Source organism: Pholis gunnellus (genome assembly GCF_910591455.1).
Source record: "Pholis gunnellus genome assembly, chromosome: 3".
In the NCBI taxonomy this organism is placed as follows: domain Eukaryota; kingdom Metazoa; phylum Chordata; class Actinopteri; order Perciformes; family Pholidae; genus Pholis; species Pholis gunnellus.
Window position 1 is genome coordinate 24,983,210 of NC_136529.1, and position 23,845 is coordinate 25,007,054.

Here is a 23,845-nt window from a genome sequence, read left to right on the forward strand (position 1 = left end):
GCTTTCATCAGAGAGCCATGAGCCCAGTCATTATTGTGTTGCCTCATTCTGTGATATAATGACCTAACATGCTTTTATTAGAGGAAAATCTTCACGATAAGCTTAACAGTCTGATTTCATTCCTGGTAAATCAGAACTAGAGAAAATAAACCCCGGTCGTATGACCTCAAGTCGCCACCACTAAAGTCACACTAATGTTCGGTCTAGTGTCTCAAAACTCTCATGTGGGATATTTCCTGAGGTATTTTGTATCGTAGAAATAACACCTTTAAGATTCACTGGATTGCAAACTGTGAGACAGACCTTAACACCAGTGATGGACGTCACATAACTGATGCACTTGAATCCCTGCAGTCAGTCTCCAAATCCTGAAACCAGAAAAATGTTGCAGCAGCATAATGCTCATTGTTTTGGAACCACATGTTCCTCTGTCTCATATCGTGGCTTTAATGTTCAGGTGTCCACATACTTTTGGCCTCGTGCAGCATTTAGTTGGTTAAACTGAACTTCAGGTATCGGTCTAATTGGTGCGTTATGACTGGTGTTTGGACTGAAACCCGGTGGCCAGTGAGTTATTTATGCAGCTCTACATATTTAATATTATTCCTGTCAGAATAAAACTCTCTGTTTAGTTTAACTCAAGTGTTTATTAAAAGTAGAAGATCTCAAACTAAAAACAGCTGAACCGCCTCACTCCCACATCCACTGTTCTCACTCGGTCTCTTTACTCACAAACAATACGCCTTTCTCACGGCACTAAATGTAACTCATTACATTCAGAATGGCTGCATTCCATTTAGGTGTGCCGGGTTACTGGCACACCTACCTCCAGATGGAGCACAGCCATCACTGGTATTAGTTACACCTGTTCTTCTCCTGCGGTGGCTGTTAAATATCTGGGCTCAATCAGGTCTGTTGAGGTTTACCGAGTGAGGTCTGGAGCTTCGGTCACCGGTTCATTTCTACCAGGCGGTTTATACACTGCAGGGATCGTTTTCACTGTGCTCGAAGCTAGTGGATCACAAATTACATCTCAGTTTCATCTTTAATCTAAATAGCTAAGCTATGTCGTGAGCAGACATTTTACTGTGTGAAAGGTAAAAATAAACTTGTTAGTCACCATTGTGTTACCTCCTTCAGCGATAGTGACTTCAGACATAAATTAAGATGTTTTTTGCCTCTTTAACAGTCAACAGTTAAAGACCCAAATTCTTACAAACAAAACAGTAAATCTAGCTCTTTTAGGAGCCCGATCAATATAACTAGAAAACCAAAAACTAACTACAACAAAAGTTCACCCCTTTTGATTTTTAAGCGGAGGAGACGGAGACCTCCTCACTCTCAACATGCACCACCCACAGTGAACTCAGTGTTTGTCCTTAATTCTCCCATGAGGAGGAGATCAGCTCCAGGTGTGTGGCTTCCCAACACCTGCTCCCAATACTGTCATCTGGGAGTGGGCGGAGTCACCTCCCATTACTCTGCTCCTTCAGGGCCGTACAGAACAATATGTCTGCCCCGCTTCCATCATCGTTTATGAACAGACAATAAGCGTACCAGCTGGTGAGCTGAGCTCATGTGGAGGTCTGCTCGCGATCCGCTGCCCTCGAGGATTTCAGCTGGCGTAGCATCACAAACTTGTTTTATTTGTCTCACAGACTTAAAGTCTGAAGGCTCTGAGAACCAATTATCCTACATTAACATGCATATTTGTTCATGTATTTCACATGATATCTTTCTGTGTTTGTGGTTTTTATGACTTCTTCTCAAGAGTTTAAAGTATGTAGGAAAAAAAGGTGATATGTTGTATTTCTATACAGCAGTTTTAGGATGTTTTCAGGGCGATGCCACTGTCACACACATCTGAACAAAGCGCACCCACACAGTCCTGATGAAGCAGATTATCTACGTTTTTGTACGCGCATAATAGCCCGCAGTGTCTCGCCTATTTCATTACTATTAAGTAAACATCTGAAACCAAGGTTTCAGGGCCTTTAACAGCCTCCAACAGAGCTATTTGAGTCATTTTAAACATCACAGTAAATGTGTTGTATGCGTTTAATTGCTCAGGTATACACACAGTCTGCCAGAAAGCGTCTGTTCTGTACAGTTGATCTGCACCACAAGAGCAGAAGTCTGATTTGCTCTATATCTGAGGCCAAACCACATCTGGATTGTATGGTCCAGTCTGCAGAATCTGGCAAAAAAAGCAGATGGAAAAATACTGGAGATAATGATTCTGACAAACTGCTGCTTTCTCAGTCTGAGAGGAGAGAGAGTCGTAGTTCTACCGTCCAAATGAGACCGATAATCTCCGTTAAATCAGGCTGGTCTGAATTGTTCAAGATAAACTGACTGACACTGATTTTTATTGGTTATTATTATTATTCAGCAGACACGTTTCCACATCTGCCCTCTCGTCCCCCCCTGAAGTGGTTCCTTAACTTTGTTAGTATTCAAAGTAACACCGTGACCACACAGACTGTGTAGTAAAAGTCTTCTGCCAGCGTCACACAACAGTGCTGCTGTGTGGCCACCTGCTGGCTGCTTGGCTGTCCTCACAGTCACGATCACTGTCGTCACACGTTGTTATACTGAAGAAAACAAAGTCAGACGACGTCGGTATCGTATAACGATCACTGTCTGGTTAACGGGTTTATGAGCTGCAATTGAACCACTGTTTCATATGACAACAGAAACTGAAAAATGTGTGAATGAGAAGAGCTAAACTGAGACTTTGGCTGCATTAACAAACAGTTTAAGTGAACACGGAGTCGGTGGAGACTGGAAACGCTAAAGTGGACGCTATGTTTTCACATAAAAAATGTAATATCTTAGTGTGGACGTTGTCTTACTTTCATCCAGCTGTTTATTAGCAGTACAGTCGAGAACTCTTGTAGCCCAGCAGTGGGCAAGTGGCTGCGATGTGGAAACACTGTTGAAGCAGTGCATTGTGGGATGGACCTAACGGACTCGAGGCAGACTGGATTATGTCAAACGTCCTCCTGAAGCTCTGCCATGAAAACACAGTGCTGCTCTTGTCATGTGGGGATCCAAGCTGACTGAGTCACGAACCGCTCTGACCCCCCCCAGCCTGCTGATCCAGGCTGTTTGTGTTTTCTGGTCCAAGGCTGATAGTGTGAAGCCAGACTGGGCTGAGGGTCAGGACAGCAGCAGGTGGTTTACTTCTAAGGCAGTCGTTGCTTTAAAGACACAGATACTTATAGTATACATGCAGTTCTTCTAGACGGTGTGATTAGTTTTGCTGTGTAGTAACAATGTTAACTTCCTTGTACTGCAGCAGGTAGTTCCTAAAATGCACTGTTACTCTGATCTCTTGCATACCAATTTTCACTAACACAAAGCTCTTTAACAGATAAATCTGAGTCTGTTATTGGTTCATCATTCAGTGAGGCACCTCGGAGCGTAAATCCTACAACATATATTAGGAGTAAGCTACGTGGGTTGTGTTTGAGTTCATTAAACCAAATTATGCAAAAACAATATTCTGAAGTGACAGCCATTAAGGCTGTCTGTAGGACATCAGTATTTATTTTTCTACCAACCAAAATATGTCAAACACAGAGCATCCAAAATATTTTGAATCCAAGTGTTTCTTGTTTAATTTGATCTGTTTGCTGCAAACAAATCTTACTTCATCTCTGGGATAATGAACTGAAGCCACTAAAGCTTTTCAAGTCCTCACATCTCATCAATATCGCTGCATGATAAGGTTTTCGTTTGTATGGTTTAATTGGATCCACACTGAAGCTATAATCAGATGGGCATCAATCAGAGCCCAAATGAGTTCCAAACAACAACATCAAACCAGGGATCAATCGGTATCTCTCTCTCCGTCTCTCTCTCTCTCTTTGTGTTTTTGGTAGTGCTCCACTATATGGGAGCGTGCTGCCATGTTTCCATCAGCTCTTTGTGGAATAACAGTCATCTGGAAACTTCACCCAGCTGCCGTCTAGCCTTGGGCCCCCATGGAAAACTCTGGAAAGCCTGTAACAGAATGTCCCAGGCTCACTCAGACAGAGCGAACCAGACCAAAACACAGATTCTTTTTTTACTATACTATTGTGATATAAAGCATATGGAGTATTGGGATGCACCTTTTTTTTAAACTTTCATTTTGCAGTTTTTGGAGGATGGGTAAATGCTTGATTTACTAGTGATTTAGTAAATCACTTGATTTACCTGTCCATATGTCGAAGTGCCTTTGTGCAAGATGCTGAACCCGATGGTCAGCTGTGTGTGTGTGTGTGTGTGTGTGTGTGTGTGTGTGTGTGTGTGTGTGTGTGTGTGTGTGTGTGTGTGTGTGTGTATAAAGTGCTGTGCTCAGTAAGGTAGAAAGGCGGGGTTAAAAGGGGTTAATTGTAATTCATATTATAATGTCTAATTGTTCAATATTTGGGGTTATGACCATAAAACTAAACCAGTTCCACAAACTGCAACTGTACATTGTTTTTATTGCAAATAGAAATGTAAGCAGATATATTTCACACTCGACACTGTACCTGAACACGTCCTGTTTGAACACAGATGGAGGACTGAAGCTGTTGCTCTGCTAACGTGCTTCATGTTGAACTAATAAGTTATGTGTGCAACATCGTTTCAGGGTGGAGGAGAGCAGAGATCTTCTGCTGTTCGCCAGGACTCTCAGGACCTTCTCAGACCGATGCGACGACCGGCGCAGAACCTTCCAGCACTTCCAGGTGAGTGAAGACACACCTGCACCGAAATGGACCTCAAACTGGCAGCCTCATCCTCACACACCTGCTCTCCATTAGCTGTGTGTGCGTTGTTATCACGTGACAAACAATTAGCTCCTCATAATGAGTGTGGAGGACTCGGCCAGCTTGGCAGTTTTTCTTTGGTTTTCTTTCTATACGAGTCATTTTGGACATCCCTGCATTATTTGTGAGGGAGAAGATGAGTCAATCCATAATTCTTTGAGAACAGATGGTCCATCAATCAGGATCAGGCGGACATAAAATGGGAACTTTATGTTGGATTTAACCTTAAACCTCTGCTTGACTCCTGCTGGGTTTCACCCTCATCCATCAGTGGAGGAGCCTCGTTGTCTTGTCCAGCGTAGAGGCCAGAGGGACAGGGTTTCTCTTTGTGGTCCAGAAGGTACTGATATCATGTTTTATATTTCACAACAGTCATGAAGACACCTCCAAAAATGTCAGTTTTGTTTGCAAAATGCTTAGATTCAGGCCGATAGAGTAGAAAACTGCAGGTCAATGGCGTAGTGTGGATTAGTGTGGGCATGGTAAACATCAGGGTGGGACTTTATTGAAGAGGTTGCAGCAAAATGTCAAATAGTAAATCAAGCTGCTGAAGCAATATGGAACCTTTTCTCCTGTTTACTCTGAGAATGTAAAGTTCTGCCAAGTTGGCGGTGCTGAAGGAGGATTAACCCACATTTTCCATATTAGCCCATGTGCTCCGAACTCTTATTTTGCTTCAGTTGCATTTTCTTCAGCGTTATTATGGAAAAATGTAATTCCCGTTGTAACTGTTCGACTGTAGTGTGGGCAGTGCCTTGTATGCTGATTTCCACGCTTTAATGACACACAGACATAAATATGTATTTTGAGGAATAAACAAAAATATAAAACACAAAGAAGTCACATGCAATCCAGGAATCTGAACGTTTGTTTGTTGCTGGTAGACCACAACATTAGCCAGCCGGTCGATGTAGGACTGCAGATGATGGGTGGCTACGTACCGGTTACAAACCTCTCACATGACTGTCTCTGCACACAGATGCACAAACATGTGCAGACTCTGCAGTCAGCCATAGGGAATGGTGTAATGCACAACTTGCCAATGTTAGCTAGAGCTCTATTTACATTGTTAAGGTGGTAGTACCTTCATTGTAGTTGCAATTAAAAGGCTTACTGTAAACCAGATGTCGTCAAACTGTCCTAAGGAGCCTCTGCCGTTCTCAGTATCTTGTATTGTACTTTCCGTTGAAAACATTAGCACTTTGAACATTACACATTTCTGCAAGGACCACCTGCAGAGCTTCTGATACAACATGTGGAGGTTATAGCTAATGGCTCAAATGGCCACTTTAGGCTGGTTCCAAAAGCAAGTCGATCCCCATAGACCCCCATGTTAAAATGAAAAATGTTTACAGCCTGCTACCGAGAACAAACAAGTCTGTATGTATGTATCCTGTAGTTGGCAGACTCACTAATGGTGTCAGGGGGTACAGAGAGAAAAACAAGTCTTTTACAGTGTCCGTAGCCAATTTCCCTGTTTATGACAACTGTACTGTGGTGAATTTGTATATAACTCACCTGTTTAAATTATATTAAGGCTTAAAGTTAGGCATAATTGAAGGCATGGCTGCTTCTAGGGACAGGTTGGTGTTGTGCAGGTCGCTATCTGTTCTCAGCTCCACCGACAATCCACCTCTTTGTAGTTACTGCCGCCCCACCTTGAGCTTCACAACAGCTCTTCAGAAACCTGTGGGGGACGTCACGGAGACTACGTCAGTATTTTACACAGTCTACGGTTTTCTCCTAAAAGTTTCTAATGATTGGTGGAGATTGTTCACAGTGAAGACAACTTTGAAGTGGGTAAAAAAAAAAGTTTCAGTTATCTGCTGCTTTTCAGAAACAGCAGAAAGACATCTTCACTGCTAACCTTCGGCTAGTTACAGTCACCATTGTAGCTCGATTTGTCCTGATCACGTATGAATTCTCTATTTACTTTTGTAGTGGTGCTATCAACAGGTGAAATCTGAAGCTCAACTACAACAGGACTACCATAACCACTGACAAAAACTCTCGATTTTTATTCTGCCAGTACCTGTACATTAGGCTAAATATTAAGAATAATATTCATTACATGTGAAGCAGCCTCCAACAATAATTCCAAACACATTTTAATTTAAAAAGTTTGACTTTATTAAAATAGCCATGTCACATACACCTCTTCCTGTACACCACTGTATTATTCACATCAGTAATAATTTATAAGTAATCTTTATTACTGGAGGGGAAGAGTAAGGGACACAAGCAAGACATTTTAAAAGCAGACAAAATACAAAGGAGTAACTTTCACATTACTATAGTTCATAGATACATTGTTTCCCAGTTCACTTCAACCCGGAGTCTATAAATAAAAAAACAAAGTGAAGCTAAGTCACAAAATGCTTAAGAAAGCCTGCAGATGAACAAGTCTACATGGCCATTGACCTTTATAGAGAGGCCTTTTAATGGAGTAATTAAAAGTGAAATAAATTCACACAATAGCCGAGCAAAACCCAGAGGGTTGTGTTCATTTTAGTCATTTTCTGAGAGAAAAGTATATACAGACTGTCTTTGTACGTCAGGACAATCTAGTGTGTGTTAGCTGTCTAAGTCAGCTGGGATCTATAGTCTCAAAGCAACATATGATGTATGAGAAATAATAACTACGCTCACAGACAACTTCCTTTAAGTGCCACTTCAGAAACGTCTCGCTGTCATGTGACGAGGTTTAACAAGATACTGCAGCATCTTCTACTTACTGTCTCCAAGACTCTGAAATATTAACTGTAAAAATACTTTAAAAAAATCTAATATTGGAATGTGATTTATCCAAACACATCTAAAATGGTGACATTTCAACATTTCCATTCAGTGGTGGCCAAATGAAGCATGCAACAACATTAATACACATGATCAAAAACTGCACTTCAGTCATGTGTTCTTTCACGGACGTCTGTCCAAATGAAACTGTTAAAAATGATGTCTATTCTAAAATTTGTTTCACAAAAAGTTTGTTTTTTAAAATACAGTTAGTTACTAGTAAGCTTGTGGCCCTGTGTGTGTGTGTGTGTGTGTGTGTGTGTGTGTGTGTGTGTGTGTGTGTGTGTGCGTGTGTGTGTTGGTTCAAAGTCACCAGCAGTTTGTTTAGTCTCATTCATGTAGGTCGTACAGTGTCAGGTCAAAATGAAACTATACATTGGATAGGATGGATTGAATGGTTGTAGAGGTGTTGACTCCTCCCACTCATTTGAAGGGTCACATCAGTTCCACACCACCAGTTGAAGGCACATCATCTGAGGTGTTTTCTGAGCAGGTGGCCTCAATCTTTTTTCGGTTATGAATCACTTACTGATCCATTGTCTAGGCTTCATTATGCTTCAAACGAGGTGCTTGTCCAAGTTATTAACAGCATCTGACGCCCTCACTCCAATGGGGGAGTCAAAGGCTGCGTTGGACAATCTTTATGCTTTAATTGGCCAGGTGTGTGGCGGTGTGGAAGTAGGCATGGTGTAAATTCTTTCTCAATCTCTTTCATCACTTTTCTTGGGGAAATTTGTCTGAACGTGTGAGTTGTTTTCCCCATTTGTACGATTTAAGGTGTCAAGACTACGTCATGATTCTGAGGACACAGCAAAGAGGAGGCTATGACTACTCTTCATCCTGCCTTCTAGTGAGGAAATACATAACAAACCAGTTTGTTTGAAGCATATTGAGGCCTTCACGCCGTTTCTCAGGTGATTTTGAACTAATTCATGTGACTGTAGCTCTTAACAACTTGTGTACAACTTCCTGCCAAAAGGTTAAATGGCTGGAACTCCTCACCAATCAGTAGAACTGAAAACGACCAGAGTAGAGCAACTCCCTCAATTCTACACCTTCAGTCCAGTGAATGGTTTGATTTCGACCTGACAATGTCACAAACTGTTTGTAGGTTTGCTGAAGTAAAAACATTGACACTTTTATCCCCGCCATGGGACCAGCACCCCAAAATCCAGAACGTCAAGGTATCCCCCTCGCACTTTGTTGTGGGAAAGCTGCTCCATCAGCAACAAAGGGGCTACAGTAAAGTTTCCGCCTCGTCAGCGATACCGTCCGACAGGCAGTACCTTCATACAGGTGAAGCTGTCGGGGTACTTGGACAGCACCACGGGGTTTCCGTCCAGACGGACCTCACTGAGGCTAGGTCGTAGGTAGTAGGTGTCATTGGCCCTGCAGAAGGTGTTTACGTTGACGTCAGTGATGTTGTTGTTCTGGAAGAAATAGAAACGATGTCAAGATGGTAACAGAGGGAATCTTAGCTGGTAGAATCAATATTGATTAGTCTCACTCACTACATTCTTGCAAAAATACATGAAAACAACAACTTGTATAGCAATAAGAGGGTCTCACGTTTCTGAAGTCAATTTATTTGTGTATATTTTAGTAAGATTCAAACCTGTAGATGTAAGATCCGGACACTGTCTGGGATGTGTGGAACAGCTTCTAGCTGGTTGTCAGCCAGGTACAGGTTGACCAGCGTGGTCATTTTCTGTTGGGGAAACAAATTCACACCATGGGAAACCCAGTAGATTCAGTTGATTTTTTTTATTAGTTGTCCTATTCCTGTGTGGGAGGTGAAAAAATGTATTTATACATTTCATACTTTCAGCATGCCTGGCTATAAACCAAATATACTTCAGAAATAGCAAAGTCGTGAGAGAAATGATTCACATGACACAGCACAGGATGTGGACCGCCCACCTTCATCTTCACTCGCATCAGTAATAATTGGTATAATCTTAACTGAAAAAGTTGAGAGTTGATGATGTTTACCTTGAAGGTGTTGGCTTTGACACCCTTGGTTTTGAGGAGGTTATAGTTGGCGTTGAAATATTTGAGTTTGTCAGGGAGCATAGGAAGTTTGACCAGTTTGTTCTCAGCCAGAGTCAATTCCTCCAGCAGGGTCAGCTTAGAGAACGCCCCGTCTTCAATCTCTGAGATCATGTTCCCTGTCAGGTCAATCCTCTTCAGAGTCACTGTTGATGAATGTAAAACAATGTTGTTAATGCAGTTGTAGACATTTTAGCCGTCTCACTTTCTTTTGTTGACAAAATATCTGACTGTTTATGCATTTTCCTCTGCAGACCATTGTCCAGCACAAAGATGTCTTACAATGTAGTTTTGTTTAAAACACATAGACATGTAACCAAATAACCAGCTAAATTGTTTGACCAAGACCCTATTGAGGGGGGCATCCTTAAAAATAGTTTTATGAACTAGTATTCCTGCTTGTGATGGAGACAGTTTCCAGACTCACCAATGCCCTCAAAATCTTTGGTGCTGATCTTCTTGATCTTGTTGAAGCGGGCATACAGGTACGCCGTCTCTTTAGGCAAAGTGGGGACGCTGGTCATGTCTGGACTGACCTCCTCACAGTACACTGAACCAGTCAGACACACACACAGCAGGCAGGTGGGCAGGTCTGCAACACACAAAGGCACAACACAAACATCAAGCCTTCTTCAGAATACGCTGTAGTCGCAGCACTTCTAACAACCGACCGTTTATCCAGATCAATGTGATTCAGACCAGGGCTGCATCTAACATCTGGAATCTCCTCAGTTCCTGGTCTACTTTCAGACCCCTCAGACGCTCTGATAGATTACTCCTCGCTGTTCCACGATCCAAGTCACATTTATGTGTAGATCCATTTGACTTGACATGATTATAACTAGGATGATTACTTTTTTATTTAAACAATTTCTTAAGATATGATTTGACCCTCTTACCCTAACTTATTCTAGATCCTTTTAGAACCTAAAGGAACAGGTATCAAGGTAGGGTATGAGTTCCCCAAATCCTACAGATGTGGTCTTTTAGATAGATATTATGAACCCACCAAGCTGTTGTATTTGCTGTTTTCCAACAAAGACAACCTTGTTAAACTTGTTCTGAGATATCAGATATCAGTTTTTCTTTGAGTGTCTTTCCCAGACCTTCAAACCATTAACAGACTGACTCAAAGCATCTCAAAAGCAGTTTTAAACTCCCCCTCTCAATTTAAGTTGGATGTTCTTGTCTGTACACAAGGTAAACATGAGTTTCTCTTACCAGAGGCGTCTCCTCCCTGGTTGATTGGGCTGTCATCAGGTTCATCAGCAAGAGGCAGCGCCCTCTGCAAGAGAAAACACGGCCTCTTCATACAGCGGACACATCATTTAAGAGAGAAAAACATTGACACTGCCAGGGTTAGGAGGCCAGGTTTGGAAATATGCTAACACATTACAAGTTTTGGGTAGAAATCTCAAATATTTGTACTGTCTTGTGCTTAGCTTCAGCATGGAGTCTCTTTGATAACAATAGCATGGAAGAGGTGAAATGGCTCAACCAGTGCAGTAAAACAAGGTGGTCGGGTTTTGGTTAGTTTGATGTTGCGCCTCAACTGAATACAATTTTTAAAGGCACTTACTTGTAAACCCACTGTTTTATTTGGAAAATACAGTTTACACATTGATATTGATTGGCAATATTTACCAGCAGGGACAGCGTATGGCTGGTATTATTTTCACCTTGTGAACAATACCAAAGCGGGTCCTGGAGGCACCATTATCTCAGAAGTGGTTTTGAGTACTTTACCGGGTGTTGATATGTCTGTCTGTCTGTCTGTCTGACAGATTTTATTATCATGGTGGTGTCACAACGGTGCAAGATGCAGTCATGGAACTTTACAGGTGTGTAGTTGAGATCTAAATACAGGCTGAGTTTGAGATGGGGGTGGTCTGAGCAAGGGGGAGGGTAAGAAGTGGTTAAAGGCGTTGTGGCTGGTGGGATTCTCTCACAAGATGGTCTTCAATAAGTCTTGTCAACGATGAACTGTAAACAGTGAAGGTGATAATTGAACATGTGATGTTAATCATTGGACAACAAGAACTTTAGTCTGTTAGCGACAGTGTTTGGTCTAATAAATTCAGGCTAAGTGGGCATTCAGACTGTAAACACCACTGTGTGTTAGTGGAATAGTGTTGCTACAAGTGGAAGTGGTTGGAAAAGATGAAATATGATTTAGAAAACGTCCAGTTTCAGTAATGGATCAATGAGTTTAAAGGTTTATCAACACCAAAACACTGTATAGCAGAATGTTTAAACTCTGGCAAGTTATCACGGCGATAATAACTTTATCCTCTGTTTACAAAATCTGCAGATTATCAGTGGAATTGCGCCGTTCATGTTACAAAGTCATCTACCAGGAATGTGTGCTTAGATTTATTTGATTGGCCAAAGCAGCACGTTGTTGGATAATATTTCCACAGAGGTTTAGTCAGGTTCAACATTTGTGCTGCGTTGCTTTGGCCACAGCCTCTGCATACATCCCCCCTGTTGTGTCATCACAGCGGTCTGATTGATATGAAGGAGGAGGCTGGGATTTGTGGCACAGTTCTGCTGTCGGCCTGAACACAGACTCCATTCAGTATCAACAAACTCACTCTGGTTACAATGCTGGCAGAGCTTTATATTCCACAGCTGACCACCACTGTTATTAGTGAACCGCAGTGTTGAAGACATTGTTTCTTTTTTCTTTTGTCTCGATGACTTATTGATTTCTATCGACACTCTTCTTCCTGATCTTCATCTCTGGTGGATAGGTAACCATACCTGGTCATTACATATTTTCAAAAGTGCTGACATGTAGCAGCCAATGAGAATCAAGGTTGGTTTTAATGTTTTGTGCATTCTTAGCCTCTGACCTTAAGAGCCTTTAGAGCCTCCTGAGACCCTTCAATTACATCCATCAGCCTGAGGACGTTTGGCTTCACATCTTTTACCTGCTGGTGGGTGACTTCATCAGCAATAAGCTACTCAACCCTGACGCTCATGAATCTGAGGGCTTATCTGTGGTGTTGCAACCAAAGCGTCTTTGCAAACATTCAGCCAGAGATTAAACTAATCTGCCACCACTAAACTAACCCTAACGAAAGAACCCTGCACCACCATGGGTCAGAGATGGTTGGTCAGGTTGTCCTCCATCACCACGGCCTGGGTCTCTGAACTAACTGAGTGGACCTCAAACCACTCAAAGGGAAGAAACAGAACTTTCCACACTGTGTATTAAACTGTTAGCCTGAATGAAGCTTGTGGTTTAATTGTAGCAGCAGAAGAGGTTATGAGGTCTGCCTCTTAAAGGTCTGGCACTGACGGTCTTGTATGAAAAACAGCTGGTCCCAGATGAAGTTATGAGGATAATTTTCACAGCCACATTCACTCATATCTTTTCCTCTCCCTCTCACGCTCATTTTTCTCTCCCCGAGGATAAACCAGACCAGACTTTGGTTTTGGTTCGTCCAAATATTTCTTGAAGAGGTTAGTGTGGTTTGCTTCAGGGTTTGGTCTGTCTGGTGGGAAAACGAGTCAGACACAGCAAGGTGTGTGGTTTGTGTGTATGTGTGTGTTGAAACTGTGAGCTGAATGAATTATCTGATAGAGGTGGACGGTGAAGTGAAGCGCTGACAGTTTCTGTCAGTAGTAAATGAACCGACTAAACCATGACATCTATTGCTAGCTTTTAGAATAATGTGAGTTCCTCATTGATTTTAAATATTGCCGTTAAGCATGACCTAATGTCCCCTGGGGGTTAGTAAAGTCAAAGTTTGTATCTTGTCCCTTTTCTTTTTAATCTGTCTGATCTCATCAGCAGAATTTCTCTTATTAGAGAACATTAGTCTGTTTGTTTTTAATTTAATTCTATACACAGTATGGCATATTTTTTTTGTTTTGTTTATAAATGTATCATTATCTACTCAACAAATCACCACAGTGTATCTGCTGACATTACACTAATTGCGAAAACATTTGTTAAAGCGTAAACAAACTACCTTTGTTATTCCAGCATATTTTAAATAAATGGATGTGTCAGAGTTATTGAAAAGTACATTTCTTTTTGGCAGAGAAGCATGACATAAATAATAGAGTTCTTACCCTAGCCCTCCTTGATTTCAAGTGGTCAGTGAAGTATCCGTTCAGCTCCCTGCCAGGTACAGATCCCGGTATCAGCTGTGAGTCCTGGTCAGACCTCCTGGCCGAGGCCGCCACCAGCCAAGGCACCAGCACACAGGTGAACAAGAGAGCCTTCATGCTGTCCAAAGCAGTGTGATGCTGACACCTCAGCTTGACTGAAAGCCTGCGTTTGGGTCAGCAGCTGCTCTCTGCTACAAGCCCCTGTTGGGATGTGTCAAATGACTGTATTTAAAGGCTGAACCAGTAGCTTCCAGCAGACTGTTAAAGCAGAGTTTATAGAGCCGAGCACTTAACCCTTCCCTGACCACCCACCGTCCATCTGCTGAGAGAGAGAGAGAGAGAGAGAGACACACACACACACACACACACACACACACACACACACACACACACACACACACACACACACTCACAGACAGGGTTTACTGAAAAAGGCACATATGGAAAAAGACAAAGCGTCAAAGAAAGAATAAAGTGTCCATTTTTTTTCTTCTTCTGTTAAACGTCCCCTAAGTATGTACAGGAAAAAAAAAAAACTGCTGAGACAGCAGAAAGTTGACAACCACAGTGTGAGTGTGTTTTGTCAGGAGGAATGTCTGTGGTCTCTGCCCGGCCGCTCAGTAATGACTCGTAATAACCAACCTATCTTTCATTAGGATTAGTTCTCCTCTGGCTCTGCTTTTCTCTCGGCCGTTAGTCAGACAGACACATTCAGCGGCCGTCAGACAGACACTGATTATAGGTTAGATTTCATGTGATTAATTTGGACCGACCAATGGTTGAATCTGCTTCGCTCTCTGGACGCCGACTCCTCAGAGCGACTGGGGTTGATGTTCCTCAGTGCTTCTGCCTTATTTTAAATATCAACCAATAAAGCTTGTTCTGGAAAAGCAATGTTTTCTTTCAGCTATAATAGAGAGCTGCAGAAAGGAGTCCTAACTCGTAAATGAGTTATAGCCTTTTTTGCACTCCCGGTTCCCCCGTCTCCAAATTCAATGGATCTTTGAATGGTTTTTGGTTGGATGTCTGTGGTTGGCACAAGCTTAAGAGATTTACGTAGTAAATACCCTCTCGTGTGAGTTCTGAAGCTTTTACGCGTCTTAAAAAAGGCGGGTGCTATCATCACGCTGACCAATCCAGCTTCACAGCCTCGTCGTAAATACTCACGCTCATACGGCCGTGGTCTCGCTGGTTTACAGCCTAACGTTAGCTTTTTACTTTTGACGACTGCATTCACGCTTCGAAAATGTTAAAAGTGGTCTTCGTTTTGTGGAGATTGTCTTGCTGAACAAAGTATCATAAACTTGGTGTTTGCCACAGAGCTTATTTACTGCAATGAACCCAAATCCAATAGGAAAATCACATTGGGAACCATTGCGATGCTGACTTCAGGTTGATCATCAAAAATACGTCATCCGTGCAGCACTGGTACAAGTGAATCTAATGTGCATACACAGTTACATGGTTTTTATCTCAGATTTTGGAGGGACGTGTTAGACAGCACTCTCTACCATCATCAAAACACCAAATGAGGGAATATCTGTTGGAAGAATGTTGTTCATCCCCGCAGTTGATTCGCTGACTTGTCGAATCTATGACGAGGAACATCGAAGCTGTTGTGGTCCAGTTGTTTGAATCCCACACTCTACCGAGTTTGAGTGGACGGATTAGTCTGGTATTGTGACGTGGAACAGCAGTTTATCTATTAAAAAGTAATAGACAATGAACAATAGTTTTGAATTTGATATGACCCCATCGATTGACAAATTAATTTGACATACGGGATGTCTTCCCGGCTACTTCTGACTGGTTATGAGTGTGAACGGGTTCTATGCACAGACTAAGTTTGTCTTCATCCACCTCGTAGTTGTCTTCCATTGATTGGCTATCGAAACATCCGTGATTGTCGGCGTGGACTAACACATGTTTCACTGTTCATGAGACTTAAATTTTAAATGAACCAACTAAGAGTCTGTTCGTGAGACCGGATCCAGAACAGTCCAGCAGCAGCATTCGGTGTCCTCGTTGCTTCCTTCCTGATGTTGATGTGTCTAGAATGAGAAAGTTGCGACGCTGCTCATCTTTGAATATTTCTGACTTTCTGATCTGCTTTTTGATAATATTAAATTAATTTGTTTGTCTTACATAACAATAAGAATGGCACGACGCACATCTCATGTCCAATACGATGGGTGATGGATCAAAGAAATATCCAGCAGAATTCAAACCGATAGAGCAGCAGACCAAGTTTACTTGTGTCTTACATAACTTCACAGGTGGAGCCACAGTGTTCCCGTTCGTCCAGTCTTTGTATTGATTATTGGAATGGGTGATTAACTGTGAAATAGTGGCGTAGTGACGGGCAGAATTTATCATTTATCATTGTGAACAATTCATCAGACATATGAATTTGAACTTCTCTGGCTTATCCAACTTCAGGAATTCTCATTGAAAGTTATCTATATGGGAATAGACTGGATCATGTACACTATAGTTACCACAGTCTTTTACCATGCCAGGTGTAGAAAGACATCCGTGTTGATATTTCTCATCTGCGTGGTTTTTTTGCCACACGTAGGTCTAATAGTCTCTTTATAGTTTTGGTAAACATCTGTGTGCAAAAAGTAGATCATGAAGCCAGTCACCTTAACGATCAAACAGATTTCCATGACGTGACAGGAGACTAGATGTTGTATGAATTAAAAGTCATAGTTCAGTTCAGCGTTGCAGTCCTTGAGGCTATCTGTCTTTTGGTGTGAACGTTTCATATGAACTTCACACAAATGACCAACACTAAAACCTCACTATTAGAAACACTTCTGCATAAACGGTCTCACGCAAGTCCGAAGTGTTTTAAATAGTAAGTTTTGAACAAAGGGAAGTAGTGAGCGTACGACTGGATAAATGAGACTTAGATGATACTGCACAAGCTGTGTTTAATCTTGGTTACTGTTGTTTAACGCGACCCCCTTAACTTCAGTTGGCTCTTTGAAAAAGTTCAGTTATCTTTAAGAATTGAAAGAAACCGGATGAGTAGTTGATGTACAAATGGTCATTTTGTGAGTGAAGTTTTTCTTTAAGATAGAAAAAGGTGAACCGGTTCTCAGAGGTCTGAGTGAACTCTAACCAGATCGGCGATCCCTGGAAGATATTTTGAGAACATTTTGGTCAAGTCAACCGTTCGTCTCTTTAATCAATGCATCTTTATGGTTTAATATGTATCAGACCTACACAGCCTCATGTTTTAAAAGAGTTATGGAGTGCGTTAGAGGCAAGAACTAAAAAAATAACAGCTAATATGATCAACACGTAAAAAACAAATGCCAGAAATTAATCAGAATCAGAATTACTGGAAAATGGAAAAATAAAAACTTCATGGGAAATGCTTCCAATGCAGAAAGGCCAAAAGATTCTAAGCAATAAAAAAAAAAAAATGAAGAGACTGTACACTCAGTCTCTTCAACAGCTGTTGAGGTCCAGCTGTTCTTGGGTTGATTTCAACCTTGGTTGTCAATTCAGAGAGATGTTGGGCTTCCCCAGAGCACTTCTAAAGAATTTTTTTATTAGGTGTTGTACCTAGACATGGTGAAATGACAAGAGACAGTACTTCTCTACAAACAAGCAAAGCTAAAGAGCAAAAACTGAAGTTTAACAGCACAACAGTTAAATAGAAAACATGTGACTATTTGAGCCTTCAAGAGGAAAGGAAAAAGAAGGGGGCCCAGATATAAACATCCAAGGAACACGAGCCCGGACTGTTACAGGTGTGTTAGCAATTATGAACACCTTTAAACTTTTATGACTCTGGGAAGAGGGCCAGCAACTGGAGAATGTTTTTACTGTCACTAATTTTCTATACCAGAGTTTGGCCTGTCGGGGTGGTTTCACTGGTATTCTACTGCACAATAAAGCAAGTCAATGAGGAAAGCCACCCGCAACAACAACCGACTAAACGCATATTATTCCTGTTATGTTGAGTCGCTCAATATGTTTGTGAACGTGAGAAAGACTTTTTTTTGCAAGCTTGGAATTTGTAAATCCTTGTGAGAACAAATGAAAATGATGCTTTGCTCATTTGTGATGTGATTTACTCATAAATGGCAAAGAAATGGCAGAAAAGTGCTAAATATCTGCAGATGAATACATGAGGTGATGATATGTCCAATTCTGCATTGTTTACATTGAAGTTCAATAGCTTGCAGTCTTCTTCCTCTTATCTGCCTTTGTTGGTGCGTTGCTACGTTTCTTTGTGGGTTACGAGCAGCAACTCGACCCGCCGAATGGCGTTAAACTGACGGTAGGAATCCTGTCGCCCACGGTCATGTGTGTCCTCAAATACAAACACAATGAGGACCCATTCATCACTGATAGTGGTCCATCACTCCAGAGAGGCACCTTTTTAAAGCATCAGTATGTTTTTAAAAAGAAAAAGTCTGACAATCACAGTTTACAAAGTGATTGGCCCGCTGTGCAAAAAGGTGTGAAAGTAGTCTGGGTTTGAACTTCTCTCTCAAGCTCTTTAATTCGTCACTCCGCTAACTCTGCCTGGAAGTGTTCACTGTTATCCTCATTTGTACAAATGATCACATCGTGCACCTCTGATTGGTGACCAATCAGAACAGGTAGAAACACTTTAGCCATTAGATGTGACTGATGCCACAGTGTCAAAGCTGGTTAGTTTGAAGCACAATGACTGAGATTTCTGTCTTTGTTCTGTCAACACTCCTTCAACATAAGAGCAACTGGTGCGTCTCTTTACAGTGTAATCAAACAAACTCATGTTGTTTCAATAAGAAGTAAAAGTCTGATTTCAGGCTGCTCTTTGTGTAACTAGTTTTCTACTCAATTGCAGCAACACAATGACAGGAGTTGGTTACCTTGCTGAGGAGTTGCCGGTGATCCGCCAGTCGTCTGCAACTCTTCATCAGACAGCTCATTGTGGCGACTCTTTCTTCTTCCTTTACTCTTCACAATATTTAAAACTGTCCGCTGATCCGCTGTCTAGTTTTGTAGATGCACGTTTGATGAACGATCGCAGTCAGTCTGAAACTCTTGATGAATACATCGCGTTTTTTGTGTGACTGCTTCACAATAAAAGCCACCCCATGTTTTGTCCGTTGGATGCTTTTAATGTGAAATGGCAGCAGCAGGAAATGTTCTAACTTACTAACTAACCACCACAGTCTGATCCAGACATCCATCATATTGTAATTAACTAACAAACATTATTCTTTTTGATCCCTTTATTATATCTGTTTATTTACTTATTCCAGTGGAAAGAAGGCAATCAAAGAATTGTTTTATCTTTGGTGATGGATCAGCAACACATTGTGTAACATAAGTACTGTATCACATCAGTGTCTCTGGTCTCCTTTTGGTGTTTCTGTTCCTTATAGACACTCTTCTGCTTTCTAGTCATGTCGTCTTTATACATACAGCTTAAAGTTCATCTTTGAGGGCGTTACAGTCAGTACAACATATAATATCCTCATCCTCTTGGTCCAGATGACATAAAACTCCACACAAAGAAATGATACCATACAAATACTTTTTTATGCCATCAGAGAAGGTTTGACTCTTAAAATGCTAATCGGCAAACTTATAAAACCAGTTGATTTGTTCCAGAGCATCGTTGTAATCCTCGACGTTGCCTGCTCCAAGTCCACCATTTTTCTCTCGTGTAACCACACATGTCAAAACGTTGAGCTTTATTCTGGTTTATTTCTTCTGACGGCTGCAGTCGACGTGCCGGTTAGCTGTGTTTTAGGGTGACAGGTGTAAGTGAGCGGTACGTAACGGCAGACTTGAAGCCAGGACAGACAAAACAACATACGTCAGTGAGTTGACTCCACACACACACACACACACACACACACACACACACACACACACACACACACACACACACACACACACACACACACAGACGCCCATTCGACTGCAGAGTAACTTTCGACACCATGGACCACCTGGCCGGGCATTAAACGGCCTGGGTCTGCATAGGTCTGGCTGACAACCGACATGATGTATTGACCCTCCGCTGAGAGCCGTGTGTTTTGGTCGTGACCTAGCCACATGCTAGCTTTGGGCTGACAAAGTGTTTTTTATTTGAGCTGAGAGACTCGTTATGTAATGAGTGTTACATGTTTTTCAAATTAAATGGTTGAAACAAAATGATTACCTTCAGTTCCCTTATTAGCCTCCATGTGAAACTAAACGGAGACGAATCAAACAGAAAATGATCAAACAGCTCTGCACCTGTACAGAGCTGTTTAGCCTCTTGTTGCTCATAGTTTTGACTTTGCCCAACATTTACTGGTTTAGTCTCTGTGCTCTTGTGAACCCTGTTTCCAGGCGGCTGATTTTACCAAACACGCTCTGATAAATACTCTCTGTAACGGCCCAGCACCAAACGTCCCATAGACCAAGAGACTAGCTGGTGAAGAAAGTGCGAGAAGTCAGGAGTTGGTGGTGACCAAACAGGAGCAAAAAGGAAAATTTATATTTGACTTCAACTTGTTTTGTAAAACGTTTTATCAACATAATGAGGAAACAGGTGCAAATACTGTATGTTAGCCTGAAAAAAACTTTAAAAGGAAGTTCTCTGAGCGCAAATATTAATTGATGCAGCTTTAAGGGGAACTTTAAAGGAGAAAGTTATCCACAATGAAAGAGATGCACCTGTGCATTGTGTGCACTGGGCACCAAAATACGTCACAGACCAGGAAAGGAAAAGTAAATTTCAACTCGTTGGTTTATCAGAAGTGGTCCTGGCTGGACGTCCAGATTAGGAATGTTCCTCATGACTAATTATGAACGGAAGTTTAAACTTAAACTAGATAACTAGTGTTAAAGTAAGAAATCACTCGGAACACATGATTCAGATCTATAGATCTAAATCTATAATATATTATAAGAGCCATTTGAAAACCGCTAATCACATTTCAGTAATTAAATCATATTTCATCAACTAGTCGACTAATCGTGTACATCCCGAGTCCAGATATGGAAATTGGTTTCTAAAGTGAGCCCGGACTGAAAGACTTAAGATCCCTTTAAATTTACAAGCTCTGTGTTTGTATGACTCATCTTTTATCTTTAGTTCTCATAATGACATTATTCTCTCTAAATATCAGTCATTCCCTCAAATGTTCAAGTTGTTTTACAATGTGGAATTAGACTTTAGGTCTGTTTTACTGTAGGTCAACTCTTTTTCACCTCTTTTCGTTCCGCTTTATCTTTTGGACGTTAAACTCCATTCTTTCTTCCAGTTCACTGGAGAAGTGAGTCTTTTTCCTGATGCCGAGCTTCGGTTCAAATACTGGCGCTCAGCCTCGGAATTCAGTCCCAGAGGATCCGAGAAGGACCTGATGATTCAAACAGAACAACTGTAGCCTACAAATGGAGACCACTACTTTGGTTTTTAGAAACAATAGGTTAGTTTTTAATTCCAACAACATTTTATTTTGATTTTTTTCCAGAGCGCAGCTGCTAAAGATGAGGCTGTGTTGTTTTTCTGGACATTGAATGAATAATGACTCTGGTTTAGTGGATGTAACTTGCGGCCCATCCCTATATAAAACATAAATACCATCCTATAACCATTTTAAAAGTAGGGGATATAACTATATATGCTTGCTGTGTATTGTACCACTGTGACGCTGTGTTGAAGACTATAGTGGAGCTGCTGCTGGAAACAGGATGGTTCCTGCTGTCGGAGCCAGATGCAGAGCAGATGAAGGCCGGGCTTCAAAGTTTGCTGTTGCACATACGGCCCTGTCATGCTACACGAGATGCTCTTCGTAAGACAGCTGATGAATTGCTGTTAGGTTGAAGCTAGTGTAGGTGCAGGAGTGATTGATGTCAGGCCTGGACTGGAGCCTGTTTTCAATTACCTCCCAATGATTTGATATGATGGTGATCCCATCAGCAGCAACGTTGAAGAAAGTCCACACGCCGAGTTGAAAGTGTACTCTTTCCTGATTTCTTGGGTTATATTCTTTTACCTCTTTTAAAAATGTTGTCCAGGCCAAAGGGGGGCCTCTCAGTCTAGTTCGGTTCACCTCTGGTTTCTTCTTCTTAGAATTCATTAAGAGCCATTGACTTCAGCTGTGGTGAATTACAGAGGATCTTTGGTTCATATCATGTTTTGGACATCTCAGGGTCTGCAGTTATTGTGTGTAGCTGCTGACTGTTTATTGTAAAAAGCCCTTCATGGTTCACTGAGCCTGGGAGCTCTTATCCCAGCATGAGGTTTACTCTCCGCTCTCTGGTCCAACACAACGGGAGGAGGCTCTCTCAGGAGGTGATGGGCGGCCAAGTCTTTGTGCTTATTCTTGCTGTTGGTTCATAGACCTAAAAACATTGAATGTCCATATACTGAAACCCAAATTACAACTTTAACTAACAATAGGAAGCCGCATTTAGAAAGATGTATAGGAGGCCAGAATAAACCCTCATTGGTCATCTTTTAAACTTCATGTAAACGCTGTCACCTCTCAATCAGTGTTTCAGCAGATCTGGGTGTTTATGTGTTTTTGTTTGGTAAACAAGCTCCCACACTTCTCTTGTAAGTTTTAGGATTGCTGTGTCCTTTTTCAGGATCGTAGTGTGTTCATATGAGCAAAGAACAGTCATTTACCTCCAACACCCAGCGGTGCTGATGTAGCTGATGCATGAATGATTAGGTCTGAACTATAAAGCAGAAGTAGTTGAATATATTACCATGAAATTCTGTCATCTCTTACATGGAGCTCTTTCTCTAATCTGTATTGTTTCATGTTGGACTAAAAGGTATCTTTCAGGTGCTTTGAAGATCAGGGCTCCAAAAACTCTCCGAGATGCATATTTGGTGCTATTCTTAGGAAAACATTTTCTCAACAAGTGAAAACTCGAATAAATATCGTTATTAGATGAAAGTTTAAATATTAATTGTTGAATATTTTAGCACAATTTCACCTTTTTATAAAGGATTTACCTAAACGGTTTAAGTCTATATATAAAACATTATTTCTGCATTTTCAATTTGGGATTGCTGATTTGTTTGACAGGAAATACATGCATAAGTTAAAGAACTGATTTTTACAGCCTTGAGATTTTGTAAACAAAACAAGTGCTTTTGTTCCTTCTGATCAAATCTTTCTTATTTTATCACCGTCTTGGCGCTGAGTTGTGTCGGCAATGTTGGCGTCTTGGTGGTGGTCTCTGTCTGTTAGTACTGGACATGAGACCGGCTCTGATTAGACTGTCAACTGAGACATGACAGTTTGGACTAAACCAGTAAGAGACATATGGAGAGTATTACTGGCTGACTGGGTTCCAGTGTGCGGTGGTATTGGATAGTTGTCCTCTGTTCTCTGATGACTACTGGATTTGTTATCCCAGCATTCCTGGCGTTTTCCTTCTCCCAGACAGTTTAGCGTTGGCTCAAAAGTGATTCATGCTGAGTTTGAATCTGTTGAATTTCGAAATATCAGTAGTTGTAGTTACTGTAGCGACCCCCACTGGTGTTTAAAGTTTCAGTGGTTCATTAGTCTTCAGGCCGTCTGTCCCAGCTGAGCTTTTATCGTCTTAGTTAAAGCTTAAAGGCACTTTGTGTGACTTGGAGGGAGCTCAAAGTCAACATGTGTTTCCAGGTTACCATACTTTGTTGTTGACCTGAGGATGCTGATAATTAAACTGTGCGACTGGAATGATTCAGAGATAAAGGGTTTATTTTGAAAGGATCTCGGTAAAGATCAGGCGGCCACCTCCGGTTCTGAATAGTGAAGCCAATGCTGAAGTGTGTTAAAGCTGCATTCTCTCTAATGTCCACCAGGGGGCGACTCCTCTGGTTGTATAGAAGTCTATGAGAAAGTGACTCTACTTCTCTCGTGATTTATTACCTCAGTAAACATTGTAAACATGAGTTCATGGTCTCAATCTCTAGTTTCAAGTCTTCTTCAATACAGCATGATGTTCATTTAGTATATTATGGTCCATTTAGAGTCAAACAGACCATAAAGCAGAGTACGCTTTAGGGCGGGGCTACCTTGTGATTGACAGGTCACTACTGCTACCAGAGTCGTACGATTTTG

General features: G+C 41.5%; 2 protein-coding genes across 2 annotated transcripts in view; one reads left to right on the forward strand and one right to left on the reverse strand.

Annotated features, from left to right (window-relative positions):
* Positions 1–23,845, forward strand: part of cenpp (centromere protein P) — a 75,336-nt gene that overhangs the window by 4,502 nt on the left and 46,989 nt on the right. Inside the window, exon 6 of the mRNA XM_079185301.1 lies at positions 4,625–4,721. Coding sequence (XP_079041427.1) covers positions 4,625–4,721 — 97 coding nt within the window. The remainder of the gene's footprint in view (positions 1–4,624; positions 4,722–23,845) is intronic.
* On the reverse strand, positions 6,922–13,983 carry ogna (osteoglycin, paralog a). Its single transcript, XM_079185311.1, has 6 exons — positions 13,731–13,983; positions 10,869–10,932; positions 10,075–10,239; positions 9,591–9,793; positions 9,214–9,306; positions 6,922–9,028 (listed from the first exon to the last, which is right to left on the reverse strand). Exons 1-6 carry the CDS (start codon positions 13,884–13,886, stop codon positions 8,858–8,860), a joined length of 852 nt encoding a protein of 283 aa, XP_079041437.1. The 5' UTR covers positions 13,887–13,983; the 3' UTR covers positions 6,922–8,857.

Coding starts and splice junctions, on each gene's coding strand:
- ogna (XM_079185311.1), bottom strand. CDS start 13,886: ATGAAGGCTCTCTTGTTCACCTGTGTGCTGGTGCCTTGGCTGGTGGCG. Junction 9,794..10,074: donor CAAAGATTTTGAGGGCATTG/GTGAGTCTGGAA, acceptor ATTCATCAACAG/TGACTCTGAAGAGGATTGAC. Junction 9,307..9,590: donor TCAAAGCCAACACCTTCAAG/GTAAACATCATC, acceptor TTTCCCCAACAG/AAAATGACCACGCTGGTCAA.